Genomic DNA, 15,812 nt, shown 5'->3' with positions numbered 1-15,812 from the left:
GACTCTCTGCAGAACAACATCTCTTGAACATATAACGACACTGATGTGATGGATTGGTAGCATTACCCCAAATGTGGATGGTGTGGCGAGGACCATGGTGATGAGACCGGTGAATGAAGCAACCCAACCCAATGTGATACGGAGGACAAAGTGTCATGTTCAAGAGCGACTTGCTACCATTAAATCTGTGAGGTTCTCCCAATTTTTCCCCAGTCATTGCTGACCAGTACCTCTTTATTTTTATCAAGCTTGAGGAGGATATCATATGCTTGTTCTATAACCTGCCCTTCGGGCAAGCCCATCGCTATGTTTTAACGAGCCTAGCGATAGGGAAACTCGTTCTCGTCTAAAGACAAGTTTGTCGCTATTTAATGAATTTAACGAGTCTAACGACAAGGATAACTCGATCCTTTTCATTTTTAGAGAGTCTGAAAAGGTACATAAAGTCAACTCCAGAATTCATTTTTCGTCATCTAATCCCTTAAGTCCGAAAAAGTATAAAACAATACAGAAGGGATGAATTTTCGATTGCTTTAACGAGCCGAACAAAACAAGTGCTCGATCTTTTTGTGTAATAATCCCTCAGGTCCAAAAAGATTAAAATCTAGAGGAGGGATAGCTCTTCCAGTCGTTTAACAAGCTGGAAGGCCAAAACTCGGCAAACTTTTCATATTTTATGAGTCAGTGAAAAGAGCTCAAAGAAGACTCGTCTTTTGAGGAACGAGTGATGAACAGGGCAGCAGCAGATTCCAGGTACAGGTTGGAATTTTCCAATCACGGCAGTGTCACAAGGATGGCTAAGTTAAATCACTCTTCGCAGCTGTTCCTCAAAATGGGTAAACAAACATATGGAGATGAACGATTGGACAAATGAACGGATGGAGGTGAGACTGCAAGAACACGACCAAGGGCTTTAATATGGCTGTCAAAGGTTACATTTACCAAGGTTATTTACCGGTTCATTTTTTCTGGGTGAGCTTGAACTCTAGGGGAAGATTGCTCACAACTTATGTTTATTTTTTAACGAGCATGAACTATGTGCTAAAACTGCTCGGATGATGCCCCCAGCATAATAATGCAGACAAGGCATATGCCCCCTAGACCTTAAGGGGCAGTTCATTTTTTAACGAGCTTGAATGCGACCAAACCTTGCTCAATTATACCAGTCTTAATACAAGGAACGCCTCAGGTGAGGTAGTCATATTTAAGGAGCTATACCTCACTAGTTACTCCAATTTGGCAAGTTTTAACTTTTGCCCCACATCCTTTCTTTATGCAAGCTGGAAACGGCTAATCCTACGAGTTTAACGGGTTAGACCTACAGGTTTAAAGGGAGGACCTAAAAATTTAAAAATAAATAGTCGTCCCGTGCTTGCACTCCAAAAGGTTCGCATGCCCCCAGGTATAAAGTATAATTTCAAGGCTACCCCTCCTCTGTCCCACCTCTGTTTTTCTACTTGTCGTCTTGCTATATTTTTAACGATACTTGTCTTCTCGTTATTTTTCGGTGCCGACGGTACTTGTCTTCCCATCAGTTCACTTTTAGATTTTTGCAAGATCGCAACAGATAAAACATTGGCGTTACGGAGGGAGGCTTGCCTCTTACTTATTATCCGAAAAATGGTTCTGTTCGCTGCCGCAAACTAAACTCTCTTTTCGGCGATGTCTATCATTAGGTTGCTAAGGATGGTGACTACTTGTTGCAGCAATTTCATCTCTTTCTTTGGAGGCTGCCCCTACTTATCCTTCAAAACATATGTTTTAATGGGTGAGGCTTGCCTTCAAAGATGGTGGCTACTTGCCGCCACAAATGGATCTCCTTCCTCAGGAGAGCCTATTTTTTAGACAAAGGGAGCCGATTATTTCGCTCACATAACTTTGACAAAAGAACTTTATCCTAGAACAACCCTCTCTTCCTTCCTTCGGACGGGGTACGGACTAGTCCCATTCTTCTGCGGAAATTAACTTTATACCCAAGGTTTTCTCTGCCCAAGGCAGGCCAGGGTGCATGCCCCCTGGGTCCCAGTTACATCTTTCCGAATCACTCGCATTCATCGGGAAGTAGAACCGGGGGTGGAGGCATTCCTTGAGTGAATAAACCGTTAAGGGATGGTATTTGACTATTTGCGATGCGTGATCCTGGAAATGAAAGTTGGTCTACGAGCTTGACCACTCTTCCTTCGTGTGGAAAACACATAACTCTAAAGAGTGAGGACACTATCGCCTCCATGCAATATATATAGTCTCGTCCAAGGAGTAAGTTATAAACCAAGGGTCCCTGGACGACCATGACGTTCATATGAACCGTCTTCCCCCTCAATGTAATGGGAACATTGGGGAGAATCCCTAACGGGCGACTGGTTCCTTTATCAAAACCTGATAGATTTCTCATCTCAGGTAAGAGCGCTGGGGAACCCAGAGCTTTCCAAGCAATAGAGGAAAGGATACTCACAGATGCCCCTTCATCAATGATAGTTCCAGCCATCACCATTCTGTAGATTTGGACGATGATTCTAAATGGGATACTGGCTGGTAACCGGGGTCTGCCTAGTTGATTCCAATCAAAGGACACAACCAGGTTGCTTGGTGGTGGGACCGAATACACGGCCGGATACGACCCTGACGATGTTCCTTCCTGCGATAAAGGAATGGGCGCGTTGCCCTGATGCTCATCAGAGTCTGTGTTGATGAAAAGAATATGGACGGTGTCATCCTTATCCTCTTCAGTGAGGGTGTCATTTGAAGATGGGTCTTCAATGAAGGAGTCATTTGAGGATGAAACCTCTGAAGGAAGAACCAGGTCAACTGCCGTTTCGACCTTTAGACTTTCATCTGGTCTGGATTCAGCAGGTTCATTCTCAATGACTGACACTTCAGCTGACCACTTGAGCGGGCCAGCTGGATTTTCAACTATCGAGGGATTAGGCATGAGTTTTTGGTATCCAGGAGGAAGTCGTAACGGTGATACCAGACGATCTTCCAAAACTCTCTTCGCCTCATCTAAGAATGGACATCGGTGGATGGCGTGATCGCCTTCACACAACATACAGGGTGATCTTGGTCTCCCTTTTCGTCCTTCACTCTCGCTAGTTGACGGACTGCAATCAACATGACTACCAGAGGTTGATGCTATCGGATTGTGCAACCTGGGGGACCAGTCCCTTAGTATCTAGGGAATACAAGGACAATCACGATGGAAGTGGGTCCCTTTGCAAATGACACATGGCGATTTAGGCCCGGTCGGTGCAGTGTGTGGATTTTTGTCAGATGTCTTTTGCTTGCCCCCAGTCGCCTTCGCCTTAGGCTCCTTCTGCTTCTTTTCTTTCTTCTTCTTCTCCTTCTTCTCCATGGGAGGCTGACTTTTGCCGGCTCTACCTTGCGAAGATGAAGGATCAGAGGAAGAATTGTAAGAAGCGGAAGGCTGGTGGGTAGCTCTAGACTGGTCTGACTGTTGATTCGATTGCTCAGGATTAGTGGCGATCTGAACTACATTAGTTGAAAAGAGCCATACAGGTAGGCCAATTGTCAATCCTGGAAGCGACAATGTGGCCATATGAGGCACACCAACATCTCCCCAAGAGGAGAAGGGATTGGGACTTCCACCAAGGTGACTTCCTTGGTTGGTGGGCGCCATACTTTTCAATTGAAAGATCAACGTGGGAATAACAGGTGATTATGTTCCGATTAAAATAAATTTTATTAACGACGCTTTAGACACAACTTTGCTTTTTCATGTTTTAAGAGTCGAGAAAAAGCTAAAGATGACTCTAGTCTCCTTCGATGTTTTAACGAGCCCGAAGTGACAAATGATCGGATGGACTTTTTCAGTTATAGAGTTTGAAAAAGGCCATAAGAAACTTCTCTGGAGTTCTAGGCAGAGGGTGTGCCAAACTATTCGCGAAACCACAGAATATGTTTTATGGTATGGGTGGTCGATCTTCGTGAATGCTGTGTTCACTGCATCTCGATCAGTAGGGCGGCCGACACGGCTTCCTATGGATAAAGGCTTTGTTCCTATAGGGGTCTCCCAATATATACGCGACGGTACGTGGGAGCACAAGTCCGTATTAGTGCCACCGACTCTCAGGAGGAATCACCCACCTTCGTAGAGATCGACAGTCACTACGTTTAACGACGCCGGAACACGTCTCTAGCTTAGACCTCTATGTGTTTGTGTTATGTTTCAATGCGTTGTTAGGTTCATTCAGTATATTTTAAGTTGATATTTTTAAAGTTTGCCTTTCAAGGTTCACCACGAGATGTATATGAAAAATTCCTAAATGCAGCCTAAGATGAGAAGCAAGCTTTTTCAAATCTTTTTGACTGATGAAAATCTTAACTACTGAGGGAGAAGAAAGGAAAATCTTTTCACACAGTTCATACAGCACAAACTAATGCACTTTCTCCTAAATCATCATGCAAACTTTTTCAAATGCAAAATGCACAATGCATGTATTTTCTTTTCCCTTTCTTAATGTTGATGTATTACAAAAAGAAAGTTGTTATTTAACTTTGATTTCGATTTAAAGCGAAAACAAACAAGCTTGTCCAAAATCAAAAGACACCTTAAGATTTACTTGTTTAATCACTGGAAATACATGAAATCAAACCATAATGACGAAAGTAAAAAGACTAATCAGCTATGGACAGCAAACAAGCTAACTCTTTAGACCAGCAAAATGCCTAACACAGGTTCAGATCTAAGAGGCCAAAGCAAGACTAGTTCACTTTCGTTATGGGAAATTGTAAATGATGTAAGAAATACAAAAGAACAAGTACAATTTCGTTATATAACAGAGGCGGAATGATGGCAAGTAAGGTTGGTTTCAGAATAGGTACAAGACTGGTAACTGGCTGCAAAATCTATAGTGAAAACAGGCAAGAAAAAGGGAGGAAACCCCAACTACACAAGGCAAAATTGGGCCAACGCAGGTGCTGCTCAGCCAGTCTGGCTCTCAGCGCAGGTAGCCCCTTCGGGACGTGTGTTGCAAAGTAGGTAGCCTGTGTACTACCTGCTTTGGAAAACGAGAGTTGCGTTTTCTCAGTTTCCGGGTCACAGTTTTCTCAAAAATTCACGGTTTTTGCTCAAATCAGAGGCTATCAGTCAAGCACACACTAAGGGATGACAAGGAAGATGAAAAGCTATCACTAAGAGCTTACAAGGATCCTTGTAGATCAGCTCTTCAAATCATGAACATGCTCAGAAATGAGCTAGAGTAGCTGCCCTCTACTTCGCTTTTGATATAGTCAAAAGCTTTTTGATTTGGTACTCTTTTGTTCAGGAAATGAATAGAAAAATACTACAAACAATCAAACAGATACGATCCCCAGCGGAGTCGCCAGTTTGTTGTAGGGAAAAGTATCCGATTCGGATGACCCTATCCCACTCTAAGGGTGATAGTACCTCAGCAACAACTGTAAAGAAAACTACTTAAGGTTTACTTCTTTATGAAAGCAAGAGAGAATGAAAGAATGCACTAACCGTTGCCTTGCGCTTAATGTCGAATCCAAACTCTTCTCTTAGCTGCTTGCTCCCAGCTCCTTGCTCTTTTGGCCCAGCTACAATGAGATCCTGCAAAATAACAAAGAAGGAAACTACAAGAAGCATGCAATCATAACTGATTCAAGGATTAGCATAAATCAAATATACAATTATCACAACACATCATTGAAACAAGTGCATATAGAAGAACCTCAATAGCTTTTATTAATGAAGAAGTAAAGTTTTGAGAAGGTTGCAACCATTGAAGGCCCCAATCCAGCAACACCCCCCAACAGAAAGAATTTCTCCTCTTCACCTCCTTCAAGCAATCACCCAATAGCTCTATAGTGAAACCAACAGCATATCATTACTTTGCACAAAATTCCAGCCTCCTGAGCTCATAGGAGAGAGCTCAATATATAGATGAATTGAGAAGGGATGAGTCATCTTGCAACTGATGTGTAGCTGCCTTGTGTCCTCTCTCTCTTCAGTTGATCTTCAGTTCTTGAGTCCACTTGGAGAACCTTGCTTCCACTTGGAGAAACAGAGCCTCTGACTCATTACAAGGCGAAATCCCTGATCCAAGTGTCATTTTTGGAAGATTCCAGAACAATGACTCAGTGTGCCACTTGTCCCATCTCGCTCAACGCAGGTGGCCTTTGTTCCACTTGCTTTGCAACGCAGGTACACCATGGAGGAGTTGAGTTTCAGTGCAGAAGCCTAGTGGAGCACCTGCTTTGATTTCAGGATTGCTTGTTTTTGAGTGTTTTCAGGTGGAGAACTTATCTGAGAGCTGTTGGTTTGCTGACCTTGTTCCTCTAGGGGTAGGAACATCATGTTTAGGGACTTTGGATCCCTTGGATTATTGACAATTCATGCCTGATGCTGCAAGGCACAAAATTGTCTATAACATGTTTGAACTTGAGATGGGCTTTCTTTTTGGAGCTATGAAAGTGAGTGAGATCAGAGTGAATGAGCTACCTATAATACTCCAAGGCAAATATCCTCATGGGCACATATTTTGGGAGCCTGTATGGAAAGAGCTCACAGCCATAAATTCTGATGACTGTATAATCTTCATATAGGTACCAATCACCTATTTTGTAATTCTTGGAGAGCTGCAGGACTTTCTGCATATCAAATGATATTCTGGGAGGAGGGGAGTTCATTAACAAACAAGAGACTGGAAAAACAAACTGATCAATAAATTCACAATATGAATATGGTGACCTTTGCACTTGATGGAAGACAGATGTCCAGAAGATAACAGATCTTCTTTCCCCTTTAGAATCCAGCTTTTTAATGTAGCATGGAAAGGCCTCAGACTAATAGTACATGAAAAGGTGATAGATATAAGATGAATACTTGAAGACGCCCTGTCTGTCTACTTTGCACAACTGATCATGAATCTTGTTAGCTATGAACTTGTCAAAATTATATTTGCGGGCAAGGGGTTGGCCTGGGCTGTAAGCAGCTAAAAATACCAGCATTGTTTCATCCACATGCTCACTGGTTCTGTACCCTAGCACATAAGCAATCATGTCCAACAAAAGTCTGCCTACCTCAGTAAAATAAACATCCAAGTAGGGAGGTGGCCCTGTGGGTTGGCATTCAGGCCTCATAAATATCTTGGTGATTTTCTGAATGTCTTCACTGGACATCTTGGCACCAGTGTCCAACAGATAATTCATGGAGAAAGGGAACAACAGCTCAGTCTGATTGAAGTTAAGCATCTGGTTAATGGACTCAACATTGATGTGAAAGAGGATGCTCCCAGATGGAGACTTAATAGCTCTGTGCTGCACATCATAATTTTCAGCACATAGGTGAATAATCTCAGGAAAAACATTGACAGAGGGGAGACAGTAGTGTGGCAGATTTGACTCCCATATCCCATATGTATCCTGGCCATTCAGGTAGTCATCTCTTAATTGCCTGAAGGTCTGCAAATAATCCCTGTTACCCACAAAGTCTTGGATAAGGTAGTCCCTGTCAGCAAGAGGCAAGGACTCCGTGTCTTTATTTGGTGCATTTATAGGAGCAATACTGAGGGCTGTGGGTGCAGGAGCAGCCATTATGTAGTCTGAATTTGAACAAGGTGAGTGAAATGGTTTGCAAGGCTCTTCAAAAACTCAAGTGACAGACTGAATATAGACAGTGATAGAGATTCTCTTCAAAGTAGAAATGAGCAGGCTATGCAGGACTGTCTCTGCCTTGCTTGGCCAAATTCACAGGGATTGTGAATTGATCAGGATGAATTGCAGAGGGCATGCAAGATTCAATTTGGTGAACTTGCAGCTAGTATACACCCAGCAAAAGGGAACAATGCCGGGCATCTCGAGGGCAAATTTACAATTTTGATCGGTGAACTGATCATTTTAATATCAAATTATGGCGCTGGGGCAATGCAGGTTACTTTATTTCAACTCCAAGTAGCAGATAGTCTTTAATTTGGAATTTGATAGGTGCTTTAATGGTGAACTTGCAGGGAAATGGCATGCCTGAGGCAAAACAAGAGAATTACGATGAATACCTAGATAAATAGCTTGGAAAGCCTGCGGGCTGAACAGTGAAGGCTCAAGGTAGCTGAGTTGACGAGTTCTGAGGGTTGCAAATTCGAATTTGGAGGTTGGAGGCGACCCGACGGTGAAACGCCGACAACAACTCTGTCTTTTTCACTCGAAAATGACATAAAACGGCTAAAACCGTGATTTTTAACGACGAATTCGGACCAAAAGGGTCATTGGCGCCTTTCCACCAATGACGTCAGCATGACGTCATGGTGGGCCCGGGGTACGAAGGGTGACATGGATGCTGAGCTGGAGGCCAACGTGGACGGACACGGTGGCGGGCGGAGAACAGTGGCAGGGCTACGTGGAGGGCCACGAGGTGCGGGGGTGGGCGGAGGTAGCATAACGTCATGGTGACGTGTAGTTGATGTAGAAAGGGAGGTGGTAACGGGGAGGTGGTAAGCGGTCTCCCCGCACCACCTTTGGGCAAAGGCGGTATCAGCGAGGGGGGCTGCGAACAACCCCGCCGATCGCCACGTGTCCGGAGTACGAACACTCATACCGCCCTCTCCCCGGACGTTAAAGGGAGGCAGGTTCAGATCTAGAAACGGTCGCCCACCGTTAGATCGGGGGCGGCGGAAGATGAATGGCTGGTGGGAGTTTCCGACCGGTCGTGCATGTTGCGGGGGACCCGCCCGCATATTAAAATATTCATTTTAATATTTGGGACGCGGGACTTTAGGTATTGGGATGTTTGTGGGTTTTATATTAGTCTGTTGGGGGGATAAGGGTTATGGTTAGGTTTGAGTAAAGGGAAAGGGGTTTTTTGATGAAACTCTTTAGGAAAAGAGGGGAAATGATGGATTAGGGGGAGGTTATTACTCTAACCAGAGGTTAGAGTAATCCCAAAGCTGGGTGGACCATAGTCCCTGATGGACTAATGTCTCCCTTAGACAAACTTATTAAGTTATAGTGCTAAAGGGGGGATATTTATACATTGCTTAGGGTTTTATACACCATGGTGTTATAATAGTATGGGAGAAAGGGAACACAAGGGATTTAATGTAAATATAGTTAGTAGTCAATACTGGGGGAATGAGGATGGGAAGTGGTAGTTACTAAGCCTTTCAGGAATGAAGCTTAGTTGGGAAGTAGATCAAAATGAAAAGAATTTTAGACAAGAAATGTGGCTTCTTTTCAAAGAAGGAAGTCATTTATGACATAAAATTTGTACAAATGAAAAGTATAAGGAGGACTGACCAGGCAGATCCTGCAGTGCTCATGGGAAGTTAGTGAGAAACTTTGAAGGGGATGAGGGAAGTTAGTGATGATTTGGCACTTTGCCACATAGGCCACTGCTCTTGTCTTTCCTGCTGATGGCCACTTTGATTTGCTCCAAGTGATGTGCTTGGATTTTGCTTTCTGAAACCTTCAACTGCCTACCCTGCCTATTATGCCTAACATTTTTTCTTCACTTTGTATGGGTGTACTTAGTCTTGCAAACCCTGATAATTTTTCTTTTCTTTTTGATGCCCTCCTATCTAAGTCTACCTTTATGTCTTCCAAGGGCCCAGATTATGCAGTTGGGCTCCTTTCTTTCTCTATCAACCTAATCATCTGTCAAGCTTGAACTGTTTGATCAGGTACTTCCTCTCTAGTCTACAACTTGCAATTTAAAACATGGTGTGGCCCAGCTTGAGCTGTTGGACCACCCATCAAAACAGTAATGGCAATTTGGACTAGCCACTCTCATGGTCTTTGTTTGGGGTTCATTTCTCTCATTTTTTATTGACCAATTCCTCTTCTTTCCCTTTGATTTTTCTTTTAAGGCATACCCTCTTTACATTTTTTAAACTGTCTGTTTCTTTCACAAAAATGGAACCTCAATAGCATGGAAGGTTGACATTTTTGGCACTTCCACTGTCAATCATGAGAGATGAGAACCTATTTGTATATGAGGCTAACACCGAGAACAACACTCGGAGAGATTACTCGCCCGTACGATAGGGTAGTCGGGTTGTACGGCTAAGGGTACGGTCGATCCTCCTTAGTTAGAGCCCTGAAAAATTGGGCCGAGTACTACTGTCAGACCCTTATGTATATTGCGATCTGTAGTACCTAACACTCCTCAAGACCCTAGTTCCCTTTCTATCTTGGGATCACGCATCACCTATTCCAGATCAGCAAGGGCAGCAGCAGCAGACATCAGTCCCGCAGCTCCATCAGATCAGCAGCAGCAGTTGTTCCACCATTCAGATCTCTCAGATCCACCAGATCAGATTAGTTGTGAAGGGTTCTTGTCCCTGGATATAATTTTCGCAGGAATTTTGGCGGCATTGACATTCTGAGGATTTGGTGACTGCAGTATTGATCAGGAAGGAGTAAAACTCCGTAAGTAGTCTTCCGGGGCGCTTATTGGTGACCTAGCCCATCAGAATCAAGACGACGAGCTGAGCAAGGTGGTACCATTCAATTTCTTGGTAAAAAAATTTTAGGCAGTCCCAATTTTTGTCCTCAGGTTGGTGTATGGTAGAAACTCGCGCCCAATCGATGGCCAATGAAAGGATCGAAAAAATTGAAGAGCATGTGCACTCCCTCTAATCGGCGGTGAAGCTTATCGAACTTGAGCTTAAAGGAATAAGTAACCAGATACATGATGCACTCCCAAAGGGCAAGGAGCCAGCCCACGAGGAGGCGTATAATGGCCATGAATACCATGAGGGTGAGTCTAGCCACTCTCATCACGTCTGGCACACCCATCCACCACCTAGTCAGTGACCTCCCAAGTTGGATATGCATAAATTTGACGGTTCTCACGCGTCTGCATGGCTAGCACAAATGGAGCAGTATTTCCAATTGAATCATATCATAGATGAGGGGACTAAGCTTATGGTGGGCACCATGTACTTGGACAATGAACGATGGCAATGGAAGGAATGGCATCAGCGTTGCAATGGACACTTTCGGGATTGGGCCCAATTTGCCAAAACTCTTCGTAGTCGCTTTGAACAGGAAGACTCTTTCTTGGGGCGTCTCACTAAGCTCCGACAGACGGGTACAGTGGAGGAATATATTACTGTTTTTGAAGCCTTAGCCTTCTGCACTAGGGGTCTCACAGATGAGTTCTACATGGAATGCTTTATCAGCGGTCTTAAAGAAGCCATCAAAGCTCAGGTTCTACTCCACCACCCTCCCACATGGACAGAGGCTTGCCAGGTAGCCCGTAAGGTGGAACGTGCATTAACAGCCCAATCCAGCCGCCCCAACTTCCCCGCTAAAGGTTGTCCCTCACAGGCTCCCAATACGACTCAGACACTTAAGATTCAAAAGGTGTCACCTATGGAAATGGCCGAAAGAAGGAAGCAAGGACTATGTTACTACTGTGATGAAAAATATTCCCAGGGTCATAAATGCAAAGAGCACAAGTTTTTTCAAATAGATGCCACTAACTACAGCTCCACCGAGGAAGATCCACCACTTGAGGAACAGGAGGAGATCGAAGAAGATAACCAAAAGGAAATTGTATCTGATGAACCAATTATTTCACTAAATGCATTGGCAGGAATTTCTTCCCCTCAAACTCTCAAAATCAGGGGTTTTCTTAAACATCGCCCAGTAGTAGTCTTGATTGATAGTGGAAGTACCCATAATTTCATCCATCAAAAGATCGCTGAAGCAGCACATTGTTTCGTCCGGGCAGTTTCTAACTTCCAATTCCAGATTGCAGATGGGGGCACAATGAAATGTGAAGGTCGCTGTGAAAATGTCAAAATTCAAATGGTGGATTATCAATTGAAAACCCACATGTTTGCAATACACATGGGGCGTTGCGACATTGTCCTAGGCGCGGAATGCCTCCGCACTCTTGGGCCAGTCACAATGGATTTCCAGGAGTTATATATGAGTTTTAAGCAGAACAACTCCACACATACCCCCCGTGGACTACAGGCAGGAGCCCCCTCTATCATCAGCTCGCATAGGATGGAAAAATTGTTAAAAAAGGGCCATCATGGAGTGGCAGCTCAATTTAATGCCATCCAGGTAGTAGACACCATGTCTCCGCCAATTCATCCTGAGATGCAACAGATTTTAAATAAACATCGGACGGTCTTTGACAAGCCTCATGAGCTTCCACCCTCACGAGGGGAACATGATCATAGCATCACATTGGTTCCAGGGGCCCAACCCCCAAATGTGCGGCCATACAGATATTCGTTCACCCAAAAGAATGAAATAGAAAAAATCATCAAGGAATTGTTGGAAGCAGGTGTCATTCGTCCCAGCATTAGTCCTTATTCATCCCCAGTGGTCATGGTCCTCAAGAAAGATGGGGAGTGGCGGATGTGTCCCGACTTCAGGGCCCTCAATAAGTTAACAGTCAAAGATAAATTTCCCATCCCAGTGGTTGACGATTTGCTGGACGAACTCAATGGGGCTCAATTCTTCACTAAGTTGGATCTTCGCTCAGGCTATCACCAAATTCGCATGAAGGAAGTCGACATTCCCAAGACAGCTTTCAGAACTCATGAAGGCCATTATGAGTTCCTCGTCATGCCATTTGGTCTCTGTAATGCCCCCTCTACTTTTCACAGCCATATGAATCACCTCCTCAAACCATATCTCAGAAAATTTGTCCCTGTCTTCTACGATGACATCCTCATCTATAGTGGCACTTGGGCGGCACATTTTCAGCATGTAGATCTACTCTTGCAACTGCTCCGAACGCATAAATTATTTGTCAAGATGTCTAAGTGTTCGTTTGGCATGGAAGAAGTTGAGTATATGGGCCACATTGTGGGGTGTGAAGGTGTCAAGGTGGACCCCAAAAAGATCCAGGCAATGCAAGAATGGCCTCAACCTAAGACCTTGAAAAGCTTGAGAGGATTTTTGGGTCTCACAGGCTATTATCGTAAATTTTTCCGCAACTATGGCGGCATAGCGAAGCCCCTAACACAACTCCTAAAGAAAAATTACTTCTTCTGGAACGAGGAAGCACAACAAGAATTTACCGCTCTCAAAACCGCCATGTGTTCCACTCCTGTCTTAGCACTACCGGACTTCACCAAATCATTTGTCATTGAATGTGATGCTTCGGGAACAGGTATTGGAGCGGTCTTAATGCAGGAAGGGTGACCATTGGCCTTCGCCAGCCAACAACTAAGTGGGAAGAATCTGGGCCAATCTACCTACGAGAAGGAAATGATGGCCATCTTACATGCAGTCAAGACTTGGGGACCTTACTTGTTGGGGCGACGTTTCCAAATCCGCACAGATCATCACAGTCTTAAATATTTTTTGGAGCAACGCCCATCTTCCCCACAACAAAATAAATGGTTAGCCAAAATGCTGGGATATGATTATGAGATCATTTACAAGAAAGGGAAAGACAACAGGGTAGCAGATGCATTGTCGCGCCAATTTGAGGAGGAAAGTACTCTGCTCGCAATTTCCCTCCCCATTCCCGACTGGATTGAAGAGGCTCGCAGGGAATGGTTTTCACATCTCGGGTGTTAGACTCCGTCTCATGTCAGAGATTGATTCTTCTTCAAAGCAGGGTTTTGAAGAAGAAATCATTTAAATGTTGTTTTTTAGATTATGTAATTTGTTCTTCAGCTCTTCAACTGGCAGCGACTTCAAGCTCCTACCTCTGTAAACGCACAAAGAAAACAAAGCATACATCAGACTCTACTGTTGATGAATTTGGTCAAGTTTTATCTTCATATGGTTTCAACTATCATGGCACAGAGGTTCTCTACAGTGGCACCCTTGGTACAGAGCTTACTTGTGAAATATTCATTGGTCTAGTTTACTATCAACGACTTTGTCATATCAATTATTTTGCTCCATCTAGTATCGTGTTGTGAAACAGAATGCTGACGATGCATTTTATGAGCTGCAAAATCCTCAAGAACAAATTCAAGCTTTTGTGTTTGATGTGGTTCGAGCAAATGTTCCAAAGATGAATTTGGATGAATTATTTGAGCAAAAGGGCGATGTTGCCAAAGTTGTGTTAGAAGAGCTTGAAAAAGCAATGGGGTCATATGGGTATAACATACAACAAATACTTGTGGTTGATATAGTTCTGGATCCTTTAGTACAGAAGGCAATGAATGAGATCATGCAGCTCAACGACTTCAACTTGCAAGTGTGAGAGGGGTCGCGTGGGAAAGAGAATTCTTCTGGAAAATTGATGCTGGAAAATTGATGTTGCAGGTCCGGATCTTGATCAAATATTCATAGCCTCATATACCCTTTCACAAACAATGCAAATGATGTACAAGGTTGTTGCAAAGGCCCTTCAAGATTCATGGTTGTCAAAATCATACCATCCGCAAGATTATTTTAATTTTTATTGCCTTGGTAATCGGGAAACAAACGATGAGAGTGAACCAATGATTGCTCATACAGAAAGCATTATGCAGGAGCAGGCTAAAAGGTATCGCCGCTTTATGATTTACGTCCATGCAAAGGGCATGATTGTAGATGATGAATATGTGATTTTGGGCTCTGCAAATATCAACCAATGCTCTCTAGATGGTTCAAGAGATACGGAGATTGCTATGGGTTCCTATCAACCGCATCATATATGGGATCAGAAGAAATGTCACCCACGTGGCCAGGTTTATGGATATAGAATGTCACTTTGGGCAAAGCATATTGGAAAGATTGAGGACTGCTTTCTTGATCCTGAAAACATTGTGTGTGTTAGAAGGGTCAATGCTTTAGCAGAGGGATACTGGAATCAGTTTGTTGCAGAGGAAGTTACTGAAATGAAGGGTCATCTCTTAAAGTACCCATTAAAAGTAGATGCAGATGGTAGTGTTGGACCATTGCCAGAACATCCAACTTTTCCTGATGTGGGAAGAAAAATTTTGGGTGAACCTGGCTCTCTTCCCGATAATTTAACGACATAATTTATGTTTCTGTTTTTTAGTGGAGTCACAATGAAAATTCATAAAAGAATCAAAACAAGTGCAGAAAATATTCTACATTTTTTTCTTGGTGAAAGGGAAATTCATTCTTTTGATTTTCAATTGTAAATAATGGGCACTGCATTCATGGTTATTACTGAGATCACATGCTCAGAGTCTATAAATTTGTGGTTCTTGCTCGCATCACTCTCTGGTTCGTTGGCATACATTGCGGCGATAGAACTAGAATCTGGAGAAGTTAAAGAAGTGACATTTGTTGCTCATCGCGTTGCTTACAGTGTTCTGGGAACTGTAACGTCGCTTTCAGGGCAGTCCAGGGAAGGCATTTCTTTGGAGGTAAGATCACTCTCAAAAGGTTATTATGAAGAAGCAACAACAGACGGTTTAGGGAAATATCGACTTAGGGGCCTTCTACCCAACACAAGCTATTCTATAAAAGTTGTAGTGAAGGAAGACTCTGGAAGCCAATCAAGAATTGAACGGGCATCTCCAAGTTTGGTTGACATACAGGTTTGCTTTACAGATATCAACGATTTGGATTTTGTTGTCTTTGACCAACCAGAAATAACCATTATAACCTGTCATGTTGAAGATTTCGACCTTGACAAACTTCATCCTCATTTGGAAGTTCAAATCAAATCAATGAGTGAACCTTTTAAAATAGAGTCCATCATTCCATTTCCAAATGACATATGTTTTCGAAGTTCAAAATTTGCCAAAGGGAAGATGAACCGTTTGCATATGAATTAAAGATATTAGTAACGTGGCAGTTGTTGCAATATTTAAGGCGTCCGTTTCATCTAAGGAAAATATGCGGCATAAAATCTGGACAGGGACCATTTATGGCATTGCAGTGACATCGTAAAGGCCATGGTTTTGCTCATCATC

The 15,812-nt window shown here is 43.3% G+C and overlaps 1 protein-coding gene and 1 pseudogene across 1 annotated transcript in view; both read left to right on the top strand.

Annotated features, from left to right (window-relative positions):
• Positions 1–14,143, top strand: part of LOC149246126 (hypersensitive-induced reaction 1 protein-like) — a 65,130-nt gene extending 50,987 nt beyond the window's left edge. Inside the window, exon 3 of the mRNA XM_089439998.1 lies at positions 13,862–14,143. Coding sequence (XP_089296124.1) covers positions 13,862–14,143 — 282 coding nt within the window. The remainder of the gene's footprint in view (positions 1–13,861) is intronic.
• Positions 14,144–14,255: 112 nt separating this feature from the next.
• On the top strand, positions 14,256–14,906 carry LOC149246125 (phospholipase D beta 2 pseudogene; annotated as a pseudogene).
• The last annotated feature ends 906 nt before the right edge of the window (positions 14,907–15,812 follow it).

The sequence above is a fragment of the Pinus tabuliformis genome, chromosome 7, assembly GCF_031772625.1.
Source record: "Pinus tabuliformis cultivar Carrire ecotype Pingquan chromosome 7, CPIR1, whole genome shotgun sequence".
NCBI lineage: Eukaryota > Viridiplantae > Streptophyta > Pinopsida > Pinales > Pinaceae > Pinus > Pinus tabuliformis.
Note: the sequence above shows the minus strand (reverse complement) of the source record. Positions and strands in the feature narration are given on the sequence as shown.